Source organism: Gekko japonicus, unplaced genomic scaffold, assembly GCF_001447785.1.
Source record: "Gekko japonicus isolate JY-2015 unplaced genomic scaffold, Gekko_japonicus_V1.1 scaffold589, whole genome shotgun sequence".
NCBI lineage: Eukaryota > Metazoa > Chordata > Lepidosauria > Squamata > Gekkonidae > Gekko > Gekko japonicus.
This window is the reverse complement of record NW_015163105.1, coordinates 579446-605694: the sequence shown is the minus strand read 5'-3', so window position 1 is coordinate 605694 and position 26249 is coordinate 579446. Positions and strand designations below refer to the sequence as shown.

Here is a 26249-nt window from a genome sequence, read left to right as displayed (position 1 = left end):
GGGATTCCTCGCCCAGTTGAGAGGGAGAGGGAGGGGGTAGGAATGACAGAAATGTATAGCCACAATAACAGATTGTGTGGCAGAAAGGAAAAGGTCACAGCGTGTCTAGTTAGGAACTGAAATATCCCTAATTGAATCTTTCTAGGTTTATCTTTCACGAACGTATTCAGCCAAAAGTATGCAGCGGGGATCTGTCGATTCTTTTTTGAGCACCAGACCAAAGTTCTTTGGCAAGCCGCGTGTCTGAGGCATCGGGGAATGTTCAGGAGACTATTTAATATAGAGGTCCTTGGTTGAATTAAATATAGAAAAATAAATAATACCAAAATAGTTAATTCCTGGATATGCGGCTCTGCCTTTTGTGTGTGTGCTTGCAATTAAAAGCATCTGGCTGGATCGCGACTCTGCCCTCTAGAGAAGTCAGGGTTGATGGTTGGTGAGTTAAAATGTTGAAAAGCTTACACTGGGCCCAAGAGGAAGCAATTTTGATCAACGTTAGGCAATACTTAATAGTTCTGCCTGTACAGGAGTTGGCTGAGTGGACCCCGTACATACCGTAGGATCCAATCTGCATTACCCCTTGTGAGAATTCACTCTTTAAGCTCCTTGAATTTGTAGTATTTGCACCTTATTGTCATAAGAATGAAAGGGTAATTTAGAAGATAACCAAATTAGTGATGTTTTAAATGAAAGATTAGCTGCTTATCATTATTTGAAAAAAATGACATGATCACTAACATTGGTATGGTTTCTTTTTAAAGCGTCGGTTTGGTGTAGTGCTTATGAGCACGGACTCTAATCTGGGAGAACCAGGTTTGATTCCCCACTCCTCCACATGCAGCTGCTGGTGTGACCCTGGGTCAGTCACAAGTTCTCTCAGAGCTATTCTCTCTGGAGCAGTCCTTGAAAAAGCTCTCTCAGCCCCACCTACCTCACAGGGTGTCTGTCGTGGGGAGGGGAAGGGAAAGGAAATTGTAAACTGCTCTGAGACTCCAAGTGAAGGGCAGGGTATAAATCCAATCTCTTCTTTTCTTCTTCCTCTGCATGTTTTGTAAACACAAGTCTACAACAAAAATGTCATGTTGCATAGTGAGAGGTATATTCGTAACGTGAATAATTGTATATATAATTTTTTTCCACTGAGGAACCTAATTAATAGATTTATTGTACCACCAAACCCACACACTGAAATGGCCTTTATCATAATGCCTACCAAGTACATATAGTTTGGGATAGGCAGGAGCCCACAAATTGCTGACTCCGTTTAATAACCATCTGTTGTTTTGCATTTCCAGCTCTTTTACCTTGAACTGACTGAGACATGCAGAAAACCTGAGGCAGAGCCTGTAGTCTCTTGTGCTTTCTGGGTGTTTGGGAAAGTGGGAAACAGTGTGAATTCCTCTTACTAGTTATTTCTGACTTGCCCAAGGGCTGGCACAAAATGAGAGTCGGTTTGCACAAGGACTGTCAAAAGCAGTGAGGGGACTCGTATGGCCTCTGCCTTCTTACAGGGCACACGGGGGAAATTTAATGTTCAGAGTTATGGTCTCCATGGACAGCCTAGCTGTCAGTATCCAAATTATCCCAGAAGAATTGTCACTGAACACTTCTTCAACCTCTGGGATAGAATAAGATGGCGAGAGGGTGGATTCTCTGGTAGCATGCCTGAAGCAGTCTGTGAGTTGTGACATCATCCATGCTGTGTCTTTATAGTGCTGCTGTGCGTTTTACTGAGCATGCCATACGATTAGCCACATTTTTGTGGGTCTTCTTTCAAACAGCCTTGTCTAGGCTTATAGAGCTTCTCACCCAAGCTTTCTCGCTAAGGAGATTGTCAAAGATTCTGATTTCCTTTGCGAATCAAGGTATATTCTTCCTACCCAGAGTCTTGAAATAACAAATACCTTAAAAGACAATGAAATAAAAAAGACGGCTGGTATCTAAAGAAGTGGAGAATTCTTCTGCATGCCCAAGCACTTTGAGCTTCTTTTCTTGGAGACGAGCTCCTTCTCAACCCCTATGCCAAACAGCATCCACCTTTTGAACCTGAAGGAACTTAAAAAAAAGAAATCCTTCTCGGCAAGCGTAAACTCTTTGGCTCGCTGAACTAAGCAAAAACTTTAGAAGACATTGGCACTGGTTAGGTGTTGGAGCAGGAGATGTGTTTGAAGAAGGGAAGGTGTGATACAGCGTGAAATTCATTCCATGCCCTCATGTTATCTATAAGCCTCTATATTTTATTCATTTATGTTACCTACAGAACGTTTTCCTCACTGAGACTCAAGGTGAATTTCACAGTGTAAGTCAGTGTAATCAGTAGAACTTGTCATTCAGTAGGCAATGCAATAGAACTAGGACTGCAGAAATCTAAAACCAAGCCAAGACAAAGAAACAAAGCAAAAGTAATAACATGATAAATAATATTAAAAGGTTTATCCTTCCAAGTCAATCCGAACAGGTTTGGGGTGCAATGTGAAAGTGCAAACGTAAAAAGGCTTTGTTGCTGATTGGCTGCATACCGTTCCCGTGTAGCATCATTCTGAGAATGTCTGAGTGTAGTCTTGTGTCTTCCATAACTTCTCCCATTTTCCCCACCTTAATTACATTGCAACATCATTCTGTTGTGCAAAGTGAACAGATGTTTGTTTTGTTTTTTGTCAGATGTGGGTGGGACTATGTTATAAGAATGTCACCTGGAACCAAGTTTCCCAGTCTCTAAGGGAAGCATAAGTTAAATAGCCGGTTTCCAAGGTTTCATAGCTCTGTTGAAACCCAGAGGTCTTTGGCAGTGGCAGTCACTGTGAAGTGTCAAAGCCAACATATTTCTGTTTTTATTTTCATTGTGACACGAACCCCTGAAGTCTTCAGACATCTGTCATGAGGGTATGCAAATGTTGACATACCAGTCTTTTTAGCAAATGTGAAGTGTCATCTGTAGCTAAAACCACCTTTTCAAAATATTTTTAAAAGCTTGAAATAGTTTCTGAATTTGAACATTTTCTACTTGAATCTACTTGTGGAAGGAAGGGTGGGAACTGGGTGTCTCCAATTAAATAAGACCTGGGCTGCACATTGGCCCCCTTCCTTCTCTCGGGTAACTTTAATGGCCGGGGATAAGATTTAAAGTAATAAATAATGCCATGATACTGTATAGATTCTGCCCCCCAGGCCAGTCCAAGGATGGAGGGGAAAACTCTACACTGGCTCAATACATTACACAATAACCCAGAAAGGTAGGCTCTCTGGATAGGTGTGAAGGAATGGGTGGTTATATGGCAGGGCTGTAAAGTTTCGGCCAAATGGACAGACCATATGGCTTCAATAGGAAATGCAACACAGCAGGATATCAGCGAAGCATTCCAGGGGAAGGCAGGGATTTATAGAAATAAATATTTCTATACAGATACAGCGACTGATGATACCCAATATTGTAGTATTTAACATCCTGGGTCCTGGAGATCCATCTCTGAGTTGGTAAGAGACTAGCACACCCCTTCTCTTTCTCTTCTTTGCCTGAAGTAGTGTGATCTGCACACAAAAGCTTACACTTTGAATAAAACTTTGTTGGTCTTAAAGGTGCCACTGGACTCCAGCTTTGTTCTTTTCTCTTTCCTGGTCAGTGAAGGAAAACAGAGCCGATATAAGAGATCCACTGTACCCAGGTTTATAATTGTGTCTTTGGCGAAGAGGTCAGAGAATTCTATGAACTCTGTTTTTTGCTACCTTTCTGCCTTATCAATTCACAATAACAACTCTATCCAAACCCACAAAATATCACAGTCTCTCATGGGACTGCATCGGTGCAGGCCTGCTATGGAAGGAAAAACTCCATAAGCTTCTAGAAAGCTCCGCTGATGAGTGCTCCCCCCTCCCCTCCATCAGAGTTAGAGCCCTTTTCCCACCCAAATGGTCATGTGACAGAGGGGGAGAGAGCACTCTTCCCTCAGTTCTCTTTCTGCCACCATGGAGAAAGGACTTTCCACAAGCTTCTTCTGAGAAAACGTGTTCAGGTGTTGCGAATGGCTTTTTTTCTTGACTATTGAGAGCAAAATATCCTGTCTTTAAACATCATGGCCTTGTTTAAAAAGTGCCAATCCTGCAGCACCAAAACAGCTCAGAATGATGAGCATACTGAATGCCTAAAGTGCCTGGGAGAAGGGCACGATACAGGCACCTGCCAAGCATGGCAACTGTCCACCCCCAAAGCTCATCGAGATCGATTATTGCCTAAAAAATGGCATTATAGGAGAAATCATTAGGCGTCCCACCAAAATCAGCCAAGTCCTTCCACAAAAGATCTCATACTCCCTCAGTAGCCTCAGTCTCAACATTGAAATCTAAGCTTGGCACCAAAGGGGCCTTGCCCATTCAAAGAGTGGCTTCAGAATCCCCAGCAAAAAAGCTAAGAAGAAATCTAAGCATTCAGGGTCAACGTTATCACAACACGACCAATCCCCCAACACAAAAACTAAGTCTCCACCTTGATCACCCATTCAACATCATTTGCCTTCGTCTCCTCACATCAGGGTCCATCTCCAACTTGGGCCTGATGCTCACCTTCTCCATGGAGTCAACATCATTCACCTCTGAGTAAGTTCTTGGCTTTGCCCACTTGATACTGACTTCAGGAAAGCCCTCGACACCGAACACCATCACCAGATCAGATTCTAAGATGTTAGTCACCTCAGCTTAGTCACCTCTGCTCCATTCTCCTGTCTGTTGACACCGTAGCATATCTTTCAAGGGAGAGAGGATCTCCATTCAGCAGCCACCTACGCCATCCCCCTCCTTGGGAGCGACAGACTATCAATCCTCAGAAGATGATGTTGTTGACGTTCCCCCTCTGATTCCGAAGGCACAAGACCAGCCCTCGGCCGGGCAACCGTCCACCAGCTCAAGCCCTGAAATGCCTCAGTCAGGATACTGGCTCCTTCAAACACAGTGGGGTAATGCCACCTTGGGGCCAATGGGATACATCTCAAACTTTCCCACATTGACAACCTCCAGCAAGCACAACCTGTCCTGGGATGAGTTCACAGAGCACACCTGAGATACAGTGTCACCTTCCAAAGGCCACTTAGGACCCGCTGTCCTTGGTTTCAGATGAACCTCAATACCCTGCATCATAAAATGACTCTGAAAGCATGTCCCTCCCTTCTCCATATGCAACTGGGGGAGATCTTGCACCCGTGTGCTGATGGAAGACCTAAAATTGTATTCGGAACAACTTATCATAATGGCTAAGGCCCTTGATCTGGATTGCACCTCTCCAGATCCAAAGTCAGCAGTCCTGATTATTAGTGTTCTGTATGCTGGTCCAATCATGCTGCCTATGGTCAAGGGCATTCTGGACAGAACATCTAATGTTTGGGTCAAGCCTCCACAAAGTAAGTGGAGAACCTGAACAAAATTAAGGAAGAGGGATGTGGGCTCCTTTTCTAGCACCCTGTTGCTAACTCTCTAGTCACGGAGGTCTTACCTTCTAAACAGACAGCAGGTCCACATTCCTCTCCCCTTGATAAAGAGTGGTGTACGCTAGACATGATGGGCACGAAGGTGTACACAGCTGGCGCCCTAGGTCTCCACATCGTCAATGTTGTGGTGATAATGGGGTTTCTCTGGGAGGGAATGTCTCAACAGATAGAGGACAAGAAAACTCTGGCAAAAAATGTTGCAAACGAAGGATATAAGGCTCAGGAAGCAACAATTGAATGCATCTCGACATGTGGCTGTTGCATGCAGTTGAGTCTACTTCGTTAGTTTAGGTTAGGGATGAAAATTGGTCGCAGGTGTTAAAGAAGTTGAAGGCTCTTGTTCTGGCGCATTTTTTTCCCCAAGGAAACCTTATCTCCCCAGAATATTCCCATGAACCAAGATTAAAAAGCGAATTTTAAGTTTTAACTGTTCGGGGGGAAACTTTCATGGGGCGATCTGAATCTTGATGTCTGCACCACAGCGGTAGAATTCCCATTCTGTGGCATCACAAGGCTGCTTCCCCCAAGACGGGTTTCCTTCGGGGGTGTTGCTTTTGCGTAATGTGTTTTCTTTTGTGTTAAGTGCATGAAATTATTGTTTGAGATTGAATGTGTCAATAGCATGTGGAAATTTTACTGCTCATTCCCTGGGGAAGCCAGGTCTAGCTATGGCTTTAGCACATACCGATGCGGTGTGCTCTTTAGTGAAATGCACATGTGCGTAATGGCCTTGGGATTTGTGCAGTTTCATGTACACAGAAGCAGCTGACATGAAGGAGATTTGTACACAGGAAAGGCAGTCCCATAGGTATGGTTTTAACATGGATTCCTAGAGAGGTATGATGTCACTCCCGGGTTTTCCCTGGGAGTGATGTCATGCCGTATGTCCAGTGGCCTTTAAAAAAAATTTCTCCCACTGCTGCATCTATCCACCAGGGGACTGGCAACCAGTGTTCCCTCTAAGCTGAGTTAGTGAGTGTGAGCTAGCTCACAGTTTTTTAGCCACCAGCTCACACATTTTTGTCTTAGTTCAGGAAGGGATGACTCCAAAACAAACTAATTTATGCAGTAGCCAAATCGCTCACTCCCAACTTTAATGCCAGTAGCTCACCAAGTAGGATTTTTGCTCACAAGACTCCCAAGCTTAGAGGAAGCTTTGCTGGCCACCCCATTTTGCAATTCTCTCAGTCCTTAAACTTGTTGCTGCTGTTTTTCGCCATCAAGTTGCAGCTGACTTACGGCGACCCAATATGGTTTTCAAGGCGAGAAACTTTCAGAGGTGCTTTTGCCGCTGCCTGCCTCTGCCTAGCAACCCCGGTGTTCCTTGGAGGTCTCCCATCCAAATACTGGCCTGCGCCGACCCTGCTTAGCTTCCGAGATCTTGCAAGATTGGGCTAGCCAGGGCCATCCAGGTCAGGGCATAGTTATCCCTGCCAAAGCCCAGGCTTGGACACCTTTTGGAAGTGCAGATGCCTTCTCTGGGAATTGCTATCGGCACCTCAACTTTATGGAGTAGGGCAGGATAAAAATGCACTGAATAGATACAGGCGCAGCTTTAATAACTTCCATCACTCTGTCTCTGTGCGGGCGTAAGAAAAAGATAGCAAGTAGCCGGCAGGACGCTGTTTTTAATTAATATTTACAGCCTTTGATCCCAACCCTTGCTTCCGTCTGCACTCCTCTCAGTCCTCCATCGCACACCACTCACCTCTGGCACAAGGTGCTTTTCGGCTCATTGGAAAACTCTGACCTTGTATGGATGGAAGCCTCTGGCGCCGGAGTAATGCACCGCACAATGGAGGACGACCTCAGCAGCAGGACGACGTTGACTGCGAGCAAGGCTTAGGATCTGCTCTGAGCCCCAGCATTCATATGGCCCGTTCGTAAAACTTGCCAGCAAATGAGTTAGGGACTATTTCTTCCAGACAGGTTTTTCAATGTTTCTGGGGATCCCGGGGAAAACTCACAAAGCACAGTTTCTAAATGAAAAGTCAATGGCCAGATCCTATGCATCTTTACTCAGCAGTAAGAGCTAATGACTTCATTAGGTCCTACTCCAACGTGTATGTGAATAGGATGGATCACATTCTGTAGCCTAGATCAAGATGGGTAGCCCTGTTAGCCTGTCCGCAGCAATAGAAAAGAGCAAGAGTCCAGTAGCCCCTTAAAGACTAAGAAAATTTTTGGCAGGGTGTGAGCTTTCATCACGAAAGCCCCTACCCTGCCCCAAATTTTGTTGGTCTTTAAGATGTTGAGCTGCGGTGGCTCAAGTGGTTAAGACGCTGAACTGCAGGCTGTGGAAGGTCAGTAGTTCAGCAGTTCGAGACCCAGGTGTGCCACATGACGGAGTGAGCTCCCGTCTCTAGTTCCAGCTCCTGCCAACCTAGCTGTTCAAAAGCAAGAAATTGCAAGTAGATAAATAGGTACCACTTCGGTGGGAAGGTAACAGCGTTTCGTGCGCCGTGGTGTTTAGTCATGCCGGCCACATGACCACGGAAACGTCTTCGGACAGCGCTGGCTCTTCGGCTTGGAAACGGAGACGAGCACCGCAACCCTAGAGTCAGACTCGACTGGCTTTCGAGCAAGGGAACCTTTACCTTTACCTTTTAAGATGTTACTGGACTCTTGGTCTTTTAATCCTGTAGCTTAGTTATTAGCACTCCCAAATTTAGCAAACAAAAATAAAAATCTAAAGATAATGATGGTGAGCAGAAGTTTAACACTGTCTCTCAAACTCAGCCACCCTCTTCTCACAGGAGACCACGCCAAAGGCCTGGCCGAGCATATTGAATGTTAGTGACTTGGCTCAGTTGAGCTGCTTATGTTACACACCACACCACCTTGGGTCTTTTTCAGGTATCGGCAGCTGCAGCTCAGCACAGAAAGCAAAGTGGCGGAACTCCTCCACCAGAATAAATTAAAGTCCTTTGAAAGCGAGCGCACGCAGCTCATGCAAGAGGAAACCTCCAAGAATCTTTCACAGTGTCAGCTGGAGTGTGAGAAGTACCAGCGAAAACTGGAAGTAGGTACAAAAGGTTTCAGTAGACCGGCACAGCTCAGTCAGGCAATAAAATAATGTGTTGTTGAATACACTGGCTATGGAGAGCGTATTCAATTACACATCAGTTACACATGTGACTGCCGCTGAGGTAGACTCAGTGATACCGATGCATCCGTAAGCCTATGTGAGAACAAATGCTTCCATACTGGTACAGTGTGGCTTTTCCCTTTGCAAAGAGAATGGCAATCCTTGCGATTTTGGGGGAGACAGGCTACTCTCATTGATTTATTAAGAGGAGGATTGGGAGGAAGGAAAATGGGCTGGATCTAGTGATCCATGGGTGCAAGGATTATGCATGTGTCCTACATTACCTTCCGCGGATGAATTGTAGAATCCAGACCAGCGTTATGGTTATCTAAAGGGCAATTTGTGCACAATAAGCAGTATTCTGTAGCCTCTTTTAACGTTTGTGTCCAGAAGCTATGTTGGCAAAGCCAACAACACACGAACGTTCCCCTTCCTCCATCTAGGCACTCACTGGGTGGTAAGGAACCATCTTATTGAAATTGTGGTAAAAAACCAGTGCTGGTAAAGAATGACTCATCCCTTTAAAAAGGGCAGACTTTGCTTGGGTACATCAGCTTGAAGGAACTAGGGATCGTAATCTTGCCATGTTACTGCAATGAGCCCATTGTAAGTCTTCCCTGACAATTTTCTGATGCGCCTCACCACCAGTGGCCTCGAGAAACGTATGGGGTCACAACACCGGCTGGTGACTCCGGGCCTCAAGGAGGCCAGGCTTGCGGCAACGAGGGCCAGGTCCTTTTCAGTGGCGGCTCCTATCTGGTGAAATGAGCTCCCGGAGGAGATCAGCGCCCTGTGGGACCTTTTGCAATTCCGCAGGGCCTGAAAGACGGAGCTCTTCCGCCAGGCTTTCAAGTAGGAGCCGCCACTGCCACTACCACCACCGCTCCACTATACAGCGATACCACCGGAGGGCCAAGTAACATCTATCTACGGCCCTGGCCCTCCCCTTCTGGTATGCAAGACGTTGGGATCTTTCTATTCTTGCATCCTGATTGAACTGAATTTTAACTGTTTTACCTATTTTATACTGTATGCACTTTGTGCCTTGTTGTAAGCCGCCCTGAGCCCGCTCGCGGGGAGGGCGGGGTATAAATATAATGACATAAATTAAAATAAATAAATAAATGTAGGAATTTTGCGAATCACCAAACCAGGGAAGGATGTTACCTTTTAAAACTGAATTTAACTTGCTGTTCTGGGATTTGAGTTTCGTGATACAAATTTTCATTTAATAACTGCTTTTCACGGAACGCGGGATTTATGGCCTAAATTATGTCAAATACCTATTTAAATAAGCTTGCAAATGTTTTACCTGCATGCCCTTTTGCCTCCTTTTGTAATTTATAGACCTGAGTTTAATTAACTTTTGCATTGATTTCCATCTCCATAGGTTTTAACCAAAGAATTTTACAGTCTTCAAGCAGCCAGTGAGAAGCAGATTTTGGAACTTCAGTCGCAAAATTCTGACTACCAGGCAAGACTCGACACATATGAAAAACTGGAAAAAGAGCTGGACGAGATTATAATGCAAACGGCAGAACGTAAGCTCTGTTTTGCTTCTTGCGGTGCAGTGTCAGAACATATTCAAAGTCTGATTGCTATCGATCAGACTTTTACATATTAAAATCACAGGGATCTGAAGCAGATATTCAATATGTAACACTTCCAATATAAAATTAACAACGTGTCTGTTTTATTATCTCTTAATTCGCAGCCAGGGTATTTATTGAACTTTTATTACTTGCTTAAACTACTCTTCACACATACTGTTTACTGGCCAGAATCCCTCAGGTCATGGGTGTTGTATCCCTATGCAGATAGAGGGCTTTTTTCATACTTGCTTGGCAGATTTGGCATGGAGGCCGTTAAACAGAAAAACAACAAAAAGAGACCAGGTTGTACATATCTTAATTTCTCCTCCATGTCATAACAACTTGCTGCGTTTTGAGTAAGAGTAATCTGCAATGGAAATGGGTTTCTACTCGTGGATTGCTCTTGCTTTTATCCCACCGACGTGGCCTAGACTTCAGTGAGGTGATAATTCCGGCTCCTCTTCTTCCTGTCATGTGACTAGATGTTACATGCTTGCAGTTCATTGGGTCCCTTGTTGCTTGGTTGTCTAAAATAGGTCCCAGGTATGAAAAACATTGAAGTCTGTTGTTGTACAGCAAGACGCTCTAAATTTGTTTATACCCCACCTCTCCTTGAAGCAGATCTAAACGTATGCAGCAGAAGTCGATCACTCACATTCCAATCCCAGAAATTTTCCCAGAGACCTTCATGCCTCACATTCCCAAGGCCTCACTGATGGTCTCATTCATGTTCTCCTGCTTAGATGTGGAAACATTATACACCTGTATACTGTCACTGAATCTTATCTAAACACCAGTATACTGTCACTTGGTCTTATCTAAAAGGTAAGGCTTGTTGTTCACCTTTTCAGATATTTAAAAACAGGATTCCAGTCTGTTTTTAAATATAGGAGGAAAAGAGAGCGTAAATCAGCACAATTAATGGCTCTGTATTGATTGTGGCACCTGTGTTGCAATACATATCTTGGTTTTTGCAACCATACAGACAATGTAACACTATAAATCTGAGAATTTCAATATGAATTGTTCACGCTTTAGAAGCCACGGGTTTAGAATACTGTGCTGCTGTGACCTCTTCTGGTTTGAAATCTTCAGGAAAATAAATTGCTTTCTCTTTTTTTGAGACGCAAAATAGGTCTTTGTGTGTGTTTGGCCCTGACTTGGCATTCACCATGTTTCCTTCTGTGAGTCTGAGCATAAGAAAATGACTGTGATAGGAATGAATGTCGCTCATAGTGATATTCCATGGAATCTCTTTGTCTAATCAGTCACGGGCAGTGAAGTTGTTATCAGGCAGGTAATCTCTGTGGGTGTGACCTCAGGGCTTTCAGATAGCCACCCAGGCCGTCCCAGTGGATGGAGCTGCCACTTTCCTTCAGAGCTCCTGTGCTTTTAACAGTAGCCTGACACACAAATTTAGTTGGCAAAACACTTCCTTCCAGGCAGGGAGACAAGAGAAGAACATAGTGTCATTGTCAGGAACTTTAGGTAGGTGATCCACACACCCAGGCTTCTCCAGAAGATAGGTATTCATTATGGTAACGCAGGACTAAAGTACATGTATACAGCTTGTGTTAAGAATGACCTATAATAAGATGGCCACTGACTTATAGCATATTCAAACTGCCCCCTCCGCCAAGCCAATTAAGTTTTCCCCGCGCGGGGGCCCTGCTAGCAAGCAAGCTATTTAGTGCCTAAAGCAGTTACATTTTCCAGGCCGGGGAATTACAGAAAACATCTTCAAGGTGGACAGAGAAGTGCTGAGAAGGGGCAGGAGAGAATACCCCCCCTCCCATTCCAACACTATGACAGGGTCCTACTGGAGGAAATGTCAGGAACGACCCCAGGATATCCTAGGGGTCCAAAGTTTTGGATTATTGTTGAAATCTTCCAAAAGTTTAAATGACTATCTGTCTTCTATCCTACAGGAATACTCAATTCTGGATGACCTAATGGGTTTAGCGGACAATGATAATCAAAAGTCCAAATTGAAGGAATGGGTATTTCATAAGGACGGCCTTTTGAATATTCATGCGGCGGCAAGTTGCCGAACAGCCCCTCTGTTTAAGATCTTTAAAAGAGATCACTGTAGGACTGGCTATTTAGAGAAACTAACCAATCTTGACCTAAGAAGGGCATTTACAGCCCTCAGATTCCATGCCATTCCTTCAATGGTCTGTGTTGGTCGTTTTATGGGTTTACCTGTTGCCTTAAGAATCTGTCAATGTGGTTTGGGCGAAGTGGATGATATTGAGCACTATTTACTGAGATGCTCATGGCATGAATCACTTAGGCAGAGATTTATATACCCTATTTTACCTTTGCACAATGAATTCTCGAAACAGGAGTTGGTTGTTTTTTTGCTCTCTGATATGGACGTATATGTGACCAGCAGAATGTCCCTGTTTGCTTTGGCGGCAAAAAAGATAAGATTAAGGTTAGGATTCAGCGCAAGTTAGTGAAGGGATAATTTAATGTGATATATAAGGATTGTGTTTGTATTTATGCTTTGTTATGGCCAATGGCTAATACAATAAACTTGATGATGAACACTATGACAGGGTTACCTGACAGTAATGCATAGAAGGATGGACTTTGGACTAGGGAGATCAGGGACAAATTCCCGCTAAAATGGAACTTGCTGGATTATCTTGGTTTAGTCCACTGCTCTCACCTACTTTACTTCATGGAATTATTGCAAGGATAAAATGGGGGAAGCTTCCATGTATGCTGCCCTGAGCATCCTGGAGGAAGGGCGGAATGCAATTATAGACAGATGATGTGATGTCAGGATGTGCAACATTAAATGGAACCTGCTGGTCAGTTGTGACCAGTAATGGTAAAATTGGTGTGGTGGAGGTCCCCCGCCTCCCCAGCCCTGAACAATCCGGAATTTTCCCTTGATCATAAAAATGTGGCTGGCTTCTCAGCAAGCTTCCCATTATTGCCTTGTTGATCCAAGGACCATTGTGAGAAAGTGACTTTTTACGGTAACTACCTGACAGGTTTTTTTCCATTTTAAAACCCTATTGTGCCTATAATCTAAATGAACAATGTTTTGAAACAGAGTTAGGATACTGACGTATTGATAGTGGTGACAGTAAACCAACAAGGACCGTTTAATTTGCAAAAACATACTTGGACTTCCTGCAACCTCTTTCTAGTTCCCATCCATGGTTTTCCACGACAGTATCTTCCATTCCCACCCAGAACTATTACAACTAACAACTTGAAATATTAAAAGCACTTAGTTAATTCTGTTGTATATTCTGCTAAAGCATTTCATTTTACAATAAAGTGAAAAGGGGGGAAACATACAAAGAAAATAGGAAGTCTGATTTGAAAAAGATCTATGTAGTGGTCTTTGGGTTCATAAGGGTCTGTTGCTTCCTATCCTACAGGCCTAGGACCACAGGAATGGGACAAAACCTAGAGTGATATTCCTGCGTCTGGACGTATTAACACTATTCAGTGTTTACGTTCGCTTCTTCTCAGTCATTTCAGTAATCCATAGAGAAAGCCTTATATAGCAGGTCATTAGCAGCACCTTCCCCGTATTGAAGCTAAGAATATGGCTTGCCTAGGAGCACCCAGCAAGAGCCTGACGGAGACAAGAGGTGAATCGGCTGACACCTACCCTTTATGCTACAGTAGTTCTCACAATAGTATCTTGTTCAAATCAATCAGCCGTGCACATTTTTGTTTTTAATTGTGTATCTAATTCTGAACCGCCCCGTGCAGATAAAAAAAAAAACCAGAAAACGGGTTCATGTACAGATAGGGGGCATTTTTCTACAGATCTGGGGGTGAAGGCAGGTGAAGACAACAGGGCTGCAGCCGCAGTGCTCCTAAGCTGCGGAGTCCTATGAGCAAAAATTCTACTTTGTGAGCGACTGGCATGAAAGTTGTGAGCAGGCGATTTGGCTGCTGCATAAATCAGTTTGCTCTGGAGCCCTCCTTCCTGAGCTAAGCCAAAAAAGTGTGAGCCAGAGGCTAAAAAGCTGTGAGCTCACTCACACTAGCTCAGCCTAGAGGGAACACTGGCTGCTGGAGGGTGGGAAGACATCCGGGAAGGAGTAGTGGGAGCATGAGCCGGGCGGTTGTAGGCAGGGGCTCTGTAAGCAGGTAGGGAGAGGGGGGCAGTGGTTCTTGCTGCCAAGGGGGGGGGGAGATTCCCGCTGTGGGTTTTGTGGAACACTGTTTGTGCAGTACTGTTGTTGCAACACTGAAAAGAGAACAAACGTCCTGTCCCAATGAGCCTGCAACAATTTACGTTTTGACAGCAAGGAAGACATGCTTGAGGAATGGACGAGGTGAGAGTTAAAATAGCTCAGCATGAAAGACCTTAAAGGTTAGGTTAAAGGCTTCACAGAAAAGGTGGGATTTGGGGAGATTTGTAAATGAACTTCTGAGCTGAAGCTGAGTTCCTAAGTCCAGTTGCAACGATCATAGAAAAATTCTTTTGACCTGGATAATCATTTGGGTAAAAAAATGTTTCCATTATTCAATAACAAATAAGTCCGTGATTCTACCCCCTTCTTCTCTCCACCCTTTCCTTTTGATTAAAAGTATTAGATATCTCTTCAAATGGCTCGTTATCCAAGCTATTTTGTTTTTTTATTTCATTTCTACGAGCATATAGAAGTAATGGTTTCATGTTTTGATCGTGTTTCCCAGCACTTTCAGGGAATCTATAGGCTTTTTTACTTTCAAATCTGAGCGACTGTTGCCAAAAATATTTTGTCCTGTACATTCTGTGCTCATAATTATTCTCCTTACCAGTATAATTATGCTGTTGCATTTGCTGCCAGGGGGAAAAAAAGAACATTCACTTCTTGGGCTAAATAGTCCTTGTTTGGTCCTTTATATCAGAGGCAGGAGGGGGGAAGAATATTTTATGTGTTTACTGCTAAATAACCCTTTAAAGGGAGAGAATGCTAATGATCTTTTGAAATGACATGAGTAATACTGCTGAGACTTTCATATTCCAGCCTGTTCTTCTTATTGTTTGCATACGACTGTGAGAGGCAGGATCTTGCTTGTCCCATGTGGAGGGCAGGATATTTAAGCTCCACACACGAGATCAGACTAGACTGGCTTACTCCTCCCTGCGGCCTTCACTTTTGCCACTGAGTCTGGCTGGCTATCCCTCACTCCATTCAAGGCTTCCCAGCCTCCACGCCCTCCCCCTGGGGCCAGCAACCAAACCGTGGATAGAGCGTATTCTGTCTCCCAGTTGAATTAACCTATATTTAGCAATCAGTATGAACCTTCTGACTTGGTATTATGACAGTAGGGTTGCCATCCCCCCCGCAATAGGGGCGGGGGTTCCCCCAATTTCGGGCTCCCAAATCCATCGCCAGCCAATTATTATTATTATTAGATTTCTACCCCGATCTAGGCTGGCTCAGGGCGACTTACATAAAAACAAAGAGCTTCGCCGTGCTTGATGTGCCCGGAGCAGTGGCATCACCCGTTGCCTGGGGGGGGATGCTCTAGCATTTGGCTAAAAGCTCTATGGTGACTCTGTGGAGGCCCCTGCCAGCAAAAGGTAGGGATCTGGCAACCCTATAGGATAATCCTTTTCTATGAAGATTTTATTTATTTATTTATTTCTAGATTTATATCCCGCCCTCCCCGAAGGTTTAGGGTGGCTAACAATGAGGCATAAATGGCAAAGTTAAAACAATAAAAACAGAGTAAAACAATACAATACATCACTATACACTAAAATGTCGGTGCTCTAAAGGTCACATAGATCATAAATTACAAGATGGGGTTCTGGAGTTATTATTATCAGACCAACAACATACATCCCAACAGTACTGTCATCCCATCTTCATCCAGGAACGTCTCACACCCTGATGATTCCCACACAATGGTGGTACAGGTGCGGAAATAGAAGATGACGGTGATGGAATAGTGGTGGTCGCGGCTCCTACTCAAAAGCCTGGTGGAAGACCTCCATCTTACAGGCCCTGCGGAACTGCGCAAGGTCCCGCAGGGCCCGGATCTCCTCTGGGAGCTCATTCCACCAGGTAAGAGCCGCCACCGAAAACGCCCTGGCCCTGGTGGGAGCTCATTCCACCAGGTAGGAGCCGCCACCGAAAACGCCCTGGCCCTGGTAACAGCAAATTTGGTATTCCTGGGGCCTGGAATTACCAGGAGATTTTGACTCCCCGACCGTAGTGCCCTTGGGGGAACATTCGGGAAAAGGCGTTCCCTTAGATAAGCCGGACCCTGGCCATATAGGGCTTTAAAGGTAAGAACCAGCACTTTGAAGCGGATCCGGTATGCCATTGGCAGCCAGTGCAGCACTTTCAGCACAGGCCGGATGTGATCCCTTCTGGAGAGACCCAGCAACAGCCAGGCTGCAGCATTCTGCACTAGCTGCAGCTTCCGAATTTGTGACAAAGGCAGCCCCATGTAGAGAGCGTTACAGTAGTCTAGCCTCGAGGTGACCATCGCATGGATCACTGTGGCCAGGTCATCTCGGTCCAGGAAAGGGACCAACTGTCGTGCCAGCCAAAGATGGTAAAAGGCCGACTTGGCAGTGGCTGCCACCTGGGCCTCCATCGTTAAGGAGGAGTCCAGGAGCACACCCAAACTCCTAACCTCCGATGCTGGCACCAGAGGCGCCCCATCGAAGGTCGGGAGAGGGAGCGCCAGTTTTACGCCGGTCCGACTCAGGCCCAGGACCTGCTCAGTCTGAGCCAACCAGCCACAGCCTGTAACGCCTGATGAAGATGACACTGGGTAGAAACAAATTATCATAGAATGTTTTTTTTTTAATTTTTTCATTCTCTCTCACGCACACACGCACACACATACATGGCAGGGTCAGACCTTGTTAGTGTTTGGAATGGAGACCACCAAGAAATACCAGCCTCACTATGCAGAGGTAGGCACTGGCAAACCACCTCTGAATGTGTCTCTTGCCTTGAAAACCCCATGAGGGGGTCACCATAAATCGGCTGTGACGATGGCACTTTCCACCACCACTATATATATATGTATATATGTGTGTGTGTATATATGTGTGTGTATATATATATGTATATGAAGGTTTTTTATTAATATAATGCAGTAATTCGTAGAATCATAGAATCTCACAGAGTAGGAAGGGGCCATACAGGCCACCCAGTCCAACCCCCTGCTCAATTCAGGAGCAGCCTAGAGCCTCCCTGACAAGGGTTTGTCCAGCCGCTGCATAAAGACCGCCAGTGAGGGGGAGCTCACCCTAGGCAGCTGATTCCACTGTTGAACAACTCTTACGGTAAAAAAGCTTTTCCTAATATCCAGCTGGTACTTTCCCGCCCTTAATTTAAACCCATTATTGTGAGTCCTCTCCTCTGCCGCCAAGAGGAATAGCCCCCTGCCCTCCTCTCAGTGACGGCCCTTCAGATACTTCAAGAGAGCCATCATGTCCCCCCTCAGCCTCCTCTTCCCAAGTCCCTCAGCCTTTCCTCATTGGGCTTGGTCTCCAGGCCCCCAATATATATAACATAGTGTTATCTGTGTGTGCGTGTACTTCCTTCAAAGAGTTAACTTCTTTGGTATATTTAAGTGCACTTCATACTTCAGGGCAAAATAAAGACTCTTGGCCCCTTCCATCGTTGGCACTTTGGCCCTAGCCACTCTCTCCATAAAAAGGTTCCCTTGCTCGAAAGCCAGTCGAGTCCGACTCTAGGGTTGCGGTGCTCATCTCCGTTTCAAAGCCGAAGAGCCAGCGCTGTCTGAAGACGTTTCCGTGGTCATGTGGCCGGCATGACTAAGCACCAAGGTGCACGGAACGCTGTTACCTTCCCACCGAAGTGGTACCTATTTATCTACTTGCAATTTCTTGCTTTCGAACTGCTCGGTTGGCAGGAGCTGGAACTAGAGACGGGAGTGCACTCTGTCATGCGGCAACTCGGGTCTCGAACTGCTGAACTACTGACCTTCCACAGCCTGCAGTTCAGCGTCTTAACCACTTTAACTCAAGACTTTTTGTCCTCGTCCTAGAGACCCTTAGTTTAGACAGGGTGTGGGAAATGAATAACACCTGTGTCCCGGTAGTTTTCTCAGGAAGGAATTTGGGCCTGTGGGCAGCAGGGCATATACAGAATGGCCTGGCTCCAGCAGTACTAAATTGCCTCTGTCGCTAGAGAGAACTACCCTTCCAACGGTAGCTGCCAAATGCTTTGTTTAAGCATTTTACTTGCTTCAAGAAGAGAAGTTGCTCCTTGGGAAGAGAACGAAGTTGAGGTGACTCACTTTTCGCACGCCCAGTCTGCTGCAGGGAGAAGTGAACTGAAACACTTCCTCCCGTCCAGTTTGTCGTACTTGTTGAAGCAGGTCTCGTTCGTGTGCGTAACCAAGAGAATGTGTAGATCTCTATTTAAGCGTTCATTAGCTGGAATATAAATACGTGAAAGAAAAAGGCCAAAGTTTGTGTGTGTTTGTGTGGGGAAGAATACACATGCCCACGCGAGTGTGCTCATTCTGTTTTTGTACAGCTCTCTAGTCAACTTAAAGTTGGCGCTGTGGCCCCGAGACCAGTACTGAATTCCTTGCTAGCTGCCTCATCAGGCGTCTTTTACGACGACTCCCCACATGTCCTTTGATTTGCATAAACACTTACTTTCCCAATTGCCTGAATATATATGGAGATCTTATTTTCAGGCTGTTTGCTCCCGGCTTGTTCAGTCAGTCACACACCAACCATCTTTGTGTCGCTTGACGCAGGCAAGGGGACAACGCAAGGCGGGTTCTTAGCACAAGGCTTTATTCTTCTGTCCTCCTCACAGCCCCTGCTCTACTTCCTCCTCCCCCTCTGCTTTCTTCCTTTTCAGGCTGCAGAGGTCTTGTCCTCCGAGCAACAGACTAGTCTGCCCAAAGGGACAACATCACCTGTGAAATAAATCCCAGCTGTTAAAACACAACAGGTCCATTTTTCACTGGGCCCTTTGCATATCCTTCAGTCTTCCTTGGTATTGGTCATGCTCATTGAATTGAAATATATAAAACTACTGATGGCCAGCTCCATGTTAGGAAATTCCTGGTAGTTTGGGGGTGGGGCTAGGGTTGCCAAGTCAAAATTTTGCCGGAGCAGGGGACTCCCCGCTGGTGGCTGGAGCACGCGCGCTTTGCGCGCACCGCACGCACGTCACCCAGAAGTGACATGATGACGCCAGGCACGCTGCGGGCGGGGCCACAACCATCCGAGGGGAACATAGAGTTTTCCCTCGGATGACCGTGGCCCCGCCCCCAGGTGACTCCCACGTCGGGGTGGGGTTCCCCCCGGGTCCTGATCTGCCGGCGGCGGGGAACGGGCCTCTGGGGCGGGAATTTCCCCGCCCCCCGGGGGGACTTGGCAAGCCTAGGTGGGGCCTGGAGAAGGCACGGTTTTGGGGAGGGGAGGGACCCCAGCAGGGTACAATGCCATAGAGTCCACCCTTCAGAGTAGCCATTTTCTCCAGGGGAACTGATCTCGGTCATCTGGAGATGTAATAGTAGGAGATCTCTAGGCCCGACCTGAAGGTTGGTAACCCCACCACTATCACTGAATGACAGATATTTTGGCAACTGTAATTATGCAGTTCCATGTTTGTGAAATTATATTAGTCACCTCATTTGTACCATATATATTTGTACCATATATATATATACACATATATGCACACACACACACACATACGTGTAGAATTTATAGATGGAATCATTTAAACTAGATTTGATGACGGTTCTTCTGTAGGTCTGCTTTGTGTTTTCATAGTGGAAGACGAAGATGAAGCAGAGCGAGTTCTGTTCTCCTATGGATATGGAGCTAACGTTCCCACTACAGCCAAAAGACGGTTGAAACAAAGGTAAAAACAGCATCAGCTGTTGCTTTTCCTCTCAGTCATGAAGGCTGTGAATTATTGGGGGAGGGGGATGTCTGTGAAAATCCACTGTGATTCCTGCATTGGAATGGTAGAATACCTGGACATTTGAGGCTGATTCCAAAGGTAGGTTTCTGCTCAGAGAAGGCGCTTCTATCAGCAGAATGGAATTCCCTGCCTGTTCCAGTGCAGCCCACTGAGCTTCGGGGGGGGGGGGGCCCCCAAACGAGGGCAGGGGGGATCTGCAGGGGGACAGGGTAATCCATATTCTCCCCCCCCCCCCCCCCCCCCCAAACAGACAACAAGCTTTGGGATTCAATACACTGCTCTTTGTGGCACTACAATCGTATAATTCCTAAGCATTTATAAGTGGCATAACCCCCAAAATCATACTGCTGCCTTTTTAGCATATTTTGCATTACGCAGCTTTGAGGAGATACATTCATGCTGAGCCCCCCGGTGTACACATGCAGTGGAACGAAGCTAGATTCAGGTGAGTAGCCGTATTGGCCTGAAGCAGCAGAACAAAGTTTGAGTCTGGTGGCACCTTTCAGACGAACAAAATTTTATTCAAGGTATGAGCCAGTTTATACCTTGAATAAAACTTTGTTGGTCTTTAAAGGTGCCACTGGACGCAAACTTTGTTCAGTGGAATGAAGCAGTAAACTGAGCGATGCCATTTCAGGCTGCAAGTGAGAACATTCTTAATGTTCCCAATGTAAAAAAAACATCCTGCAGACAAATGGAGTCCATCAGGGAGGAAGATTCTAACCGAGCCTTTTAGGTGTCATGCTAGTTTTTCACTTAGAGGGAATTATCTGAAGCTCTGACAGTTATAATCCCACCCCTGTAGTTAGAAATGGCACAGCCTGTTGAACCACAGAGGGTCCTCTCATTCCGCAACATGCGTAGACCAGACTTTAATTAAAGCAAATTCTATAATAAGTGTTTTTTTGTCAGGGTGTGTGTGTGTGTATGTTTGTAATGAATGAGATTTGCATAGATTGTATACAGCTTTGATGCAAATTGTCTGAATCTCTTCAATTTTCGTCGTTGTAGTTGGTTAGAATGACAACAGTGGCATTTAGAATACCGTTGCTGAAACAGCCAATATGACACAACTTCAAAGATGTGTTTTCTCAAACAAAATAAATTTGTTTGTTTCTGTAAGGTAAAATATTTTGATATCAATTTTGCCACAAAATTGTCTTTTAAAAGACAGAATGTCGTTAAAAGTTATACCCACGGTTTGTGATAAAAAGCATTGAGTTGGCTTTGTACCCCCACAGAACATAGTATAACTGGACTATTAATTTGTTTTAATTAAATAACAAAGTATTGTTTTATAGATCTGGAGAGTTCATTCAGTTCATTGTGTAGCCGGGCTTAATTGTGTACATATTCTGTCTGGAATGAAGCTGATATTGTTACGCTGTCTCATAAAGCATTCTAACAATTGCCGTAGACTTTCCCATGCACTGTATCTCTCTCTCTCTCTCTCTCTCTCTCTCTCTCTCTCTCCCTCTCTCCCTCCCTCCCCCCACCTCTTGTTGCTATTCAGGGTTGCCAGTCTCCAGGTGGGGCCTGGGGATCTCCCGCTTTTACAACTGATCCCCAGCCGACAGAGATCGTACTAACCTATAGAAAATGGCTGCTTTGAAGGGTGGACTCTATGGCATTGTACTATGCTGAGGCCCCTCCCCTCCTCAAACCACACCCTCTCCTGGCTCCACCCCCAAAGTCTCCAGGTATTTTCCAACCCAGACTTGGCAACCCTATTGCCATTAGCTTCAGAGCCCAAACACCGCTAATGCGATTGTATCTTTCTCTTGCATTATCAGTAGATGTTACAATTAAAATCTGCCTTGCTTATCTTTCCACCTCTTTATTTCCCATCTTTTTCCTCAGATGAGCTTCTGCGCTCTTCTCCCTCTCCTTCCCGTACAATGGGAAGTTTTTTCTGTTTTTCTTTTTTCTGTGCCTCTCTTTGAGCTCTCCCTCATTCACTGGCATCTTTAAAAAATTGTTTGAAAGAGAAAACAAATGCAAAACTGAAGCACACAAAGTTAGTACTCAAAAGAAGAAAAAGTAGCCCGCATACGAACAGCTATAACTAAATTTGGAAGCACAGTACCAAGTATGATGAACTCCAAAATGGAATTGTATATGTAGGCAGTTTATAAGAATTGCTTATAATTTAATGTTTTAATAGAATTGTACAGTTACAAGAAGTGATATTACATACTGCCTTATTGTTTACATTATAACACATTGACATCAAATTGCAATAATCATTTTGATTTTTTTTTTAATTTTGAAGAAACAAAAATAGTATAAAGGAAATACGGAAAAGAAAAAGGGTTACCTAACATAATTATATATATATATCTCAAAGATGGTTACATATAACAAAGTATAAAAGACAGAAAATATTTCTCCCCAATGCCCCCTTCATTACATTGAAAATTTTTATGACTTTGTCTATAATATACCGTGATCTTGACTTCTGATGGGATATATTTATATTCATCATTTTACATTTCAAACTTTGTAACAAGTCTATTTTGTAGCTACATCATTAGTTTCATCATTGCTACATACTCAGTATTACATGTTTTCATCTCTTTTGCATTCTCACGATTATTTTTAACAAATAAGGTAATATAGCAAAAAGCACGGGAGGAAGATCTATTATATATCTTCTTATAAGAAAATTTAAAAAGATGTTTCTCCCCAAAGTCTACTTTCTTACACACATTAATATTCAGGATGTTAAATTTAAAACTAATTCACATTGCACTTCTTCCTCATTCCCATACAGTTGTATACAATATTTTAAACGGCTTGTCTCTTGCTTGCTTAGTATACACTCCATCTCTCCTCCCATTTCGTAATTGATCCTGTTTCGCAAATAAGTTGTTTATTTCGCTGTTACTTCATATTCGGCAAGTTTATTTTCCCATTCGTCTAAGACCAGACAGATGCCTAGTTTCCACTTTGCTGCCTAAAATTACAAAGATCATTTTTAATGTATGGTGATGCCTGTCAGGTGGTACTGTGAATTTTAGTGAACAAATATAACATAGTCCATGCTCCCTGTGTACCCTCTCGCCCTAACAGCGAAGAGGTCAAATGCTCAGAATGCTGAGGAAATTTTGAAGCCATTGGCAGGAGAGCATTTTTGTTCTGGGTAAAGCAGAAATGTAGGGGGGAATTGAAATACATACAAACCTTTTCATCAAGCATAGCCTTATTTTGCCGCCTTAATGACATAAAAATGCATCACAAAAGTATAAATGCCTCATTGAAGCCGAGACAAACAAGAACTCTACAAGTATATTGTTGTACTAACACTTTTATTAATAACACTTAGATTAATTTAGATTAATTTAGATAGCACTTAGATATGATCTCCTCCTCTTGGGTTTTTAGTGTAGTGTGGTTATCTATCCTTTATCCTTTGATGTAATCCCCTTCCCTTATATTTTCTTTGTAGTTTTGTAGTCTTATAAAAAAATAATAAAAAATATCCCTCCGGGGATTTAAAAAAAAAAAGTATAAATGCCTGAGAGTTCTACAAGCTAAATTGCAAGTACATCAGGATGACAGAGAGAGAGAGTAGCAAACGGCTGAACTCTACTGCTTTATCACATGTATCTTAGTTTTTGCCATCTGAGAGTTAGGGGAAAATATAAGTTGAAAATAGAAATCATAATTTGTGTAGCAAAGGAAAGTGTGGTGTCCAGACACAGTCATAATAGCAGTATATTTACTTATCAAGTTAAGAACACTGAAAACATTGAATAATGCAATCACATTTTATGCATTATAGCATTTTAATTTGTACAAGACCACATTTAAATAATAAGTATGTGCTTGAAAATGTGTTGATTATAGAATCATCGAGTTGGAAGGGACCTCCAGTAGGGGTCATCTAGTCCAACACCCTGCACAATGCAGGAAATTCACACCTATCTCCCCCCACACAGACACATACCCAGTGACCCCTACTCCATGTTCAGAAGATGACAAAAGAACCTCCAGGTTCCCTGGCCAAATTGGCCTGGAGAAAAATTGCTTCCTGACCCCAGAGTGGCGATCAGCATTTCCCTGGGCATTTAAGAAAGGGCCATGAGAACTAAGCACTGAGGCAACCCTTCCTGCCCTCCTTCTTATGATCTGCCTAAGTTCACAGAATCAGCACTGCTGTCTGATGGCCATCTAGCCTCTGATTAAACACTTCCAAAAGAGGAAAACCCACCACCTCCCGAGGAAGCCTGTTCCACTGAGGAACCGCGCTAACTGTCAGGAAGTTTTTCCTAGTGTTTAGCCGAAAATTCTTTTGATTTAATTTCAACCCATTACTTCTGGTGCGACCTTCTGGGGTAACAGAAAATTATAACAATATGTCTACAGTATGTCTGTAGTATGCACAGGAAACCGTTATCTAATTGTTTTACATAAAATCTTGACAGTACACATTTTGATTGAGTAAAACCTTGCCTTGTAAAGTATTTCACACATTCCAGAAGGGTTTTTTTTTCCCGGTGCTCCCTCGGACTTCCCAGTTTTTCCATTGGAAAAGGGGAATTTAAAAAATCCTTAGCAGAAATAGAAGAAGAAGAAGAAGAAGAAGAAGAAGAAGAAGAAGAAGAAGAAGAGATTGGATTTATACCCTGCCTTTCACTACCCGAAGGAGTCTCAGAGCGGCTTACAAACTCCTTTCCCTTCCCCTCCCCACAACAGACACCTTGTGAGGTAGGTGGGGCTGAGAGAGCTCTGACAGAAACTGCTCTTTTTCAAGAACAGCTCTTATCAGAACTACGGCTTGCCCAAGGCCATCCAGCCAGGTGCAAGTGGAGGAGTGGAGAATCAAACCCGGTTCTCCCAGGTTAGAGTCCGCACACTTAACTACTACACCAAACTGACCACACCAAACTTAACCACTACAACAAACTGACATACCTTCCATTTTTCTGGATATTTTTTTCCCTCCCGGACATTCTTATCTGGGTGACAGCCACAGTGCTGAGGAACAGGTCTAGGAATAAAGAGGTTTCATATGCTGTACTCTGCAGCTTCAGTTCCATTCGCTCCAAAGCAACATTAAGTTAAAGCAAAACAAACAAAAAAAGACTCTTGTGGTACTTTGAAGACTAGATGTTTGAACCTAAGGTGCCCTTTCATGAACAGAAAACACTTCTCCTTGTGCAAGGTGGGATTACAGGTGTCCATGGATTCCCCCCCGCCCCCCCCCGGCTGCAGCACAAGACAGAAACGACTTTTTGGATGGCACAGGAGGAAATGGGAGAAGGTGGGGCAAGATCCACTGCATGAACAGAGCTCCACTTGCGGTTCTTGGATCCAACCCTGACAGCTTGGAATGGCACACCTACTACGCCTTTGTGGATTATTAGAGCCCACTTCTTCAGAAACACAAAGGGAGGGAGAAGGAAGCAGTTCCTCCCTTGTTGCTGCAGCATCTCGTCCTGTGACATATTGTGCTTTCTGATCCCCAGAGAGGAGTTTCAGGATAAATAGTGGGCTGCTAGAGGAAGAAAGGAGCTGTGGTGGCTCAAGTGGTTAAGACGCTGAACTGCAGGCTGTGGAAGGTCAGTAGTTCAGCAGTTCAAGACCCGAGTGTGCCGCATGACGGAGTGAGCTCCCCTCTCTAGTTCAGCTCCTGCCAACCTAGCAGTTCGAAAGCAAGAAATTGCAAGTAGATAAATAGGTACCCCTTCGGTGGGAAGGTAACAGCGTTCCGTGCGCCTTGGTGTTTAGTCATGCCGGCCACATGACTACGGAAACGTCTTCGGACAGCGCTGGCTCTTCGGCTTTGAAACAGAGATGAGCACCGCAACCCTAGAGTCGGATTCGACTGGCTTTCGAGCAAGGGAACCTTTACCTTTAGAGGAAGGTAGAGAAAGTTCCACACTGCCAACTCCTTCTCTGAACTCTTCTACTGGATACAACTCTGGTCACAATCACACGCACAATTAGCCATGCCATAGGTGTGAATGCTGGGCAGATTTAAAGGGCGCGATCAGACACAAACATCTGGGAAGCGCCCTGCAGCCGTCGGCAACCCATTCTGCTCCACCACAGAAGCGGAGCCAAAAGACACCATGGAAACTCTGGTAGAAAACGGGTTGCGATGGGCCACGAATGGACTTTCCCCTGTCTGATCACCTCAGCGTGCTGTCATGGCGTCAGGATGGTCTGATCAGGCCAT

The 26249-nt window shown here is 44.6% G+C and overlaps 1 protein-coding gene across 1 annotated transcript in view; it reads left to right on the top strand.

Annotated features, from left to right (window-relative positions):
- PIBF1 (progesterone immunomodulatory binding factor 1) overlaps positions 1-26249 on the top strand; it is a 158945-nt gene that overhangs the window by 76797 nt on the left and 55899 nt on the right. Inside the window, exons 11-13 of the mRNA XM_015406781.1 lie at positions 8331-8496; positions 9953-10103; positions 19912-20002. Coding sequence (XP_015262267.1) covers positions 8331-8496; positions 9953-10103; positions 19912-20002 — 408 coding nt within the window. The remainder of the gene's footprint in view (positions 1-8330; positions 8497-9952; positions 10104-19911; positions 20003-26249) is intronic.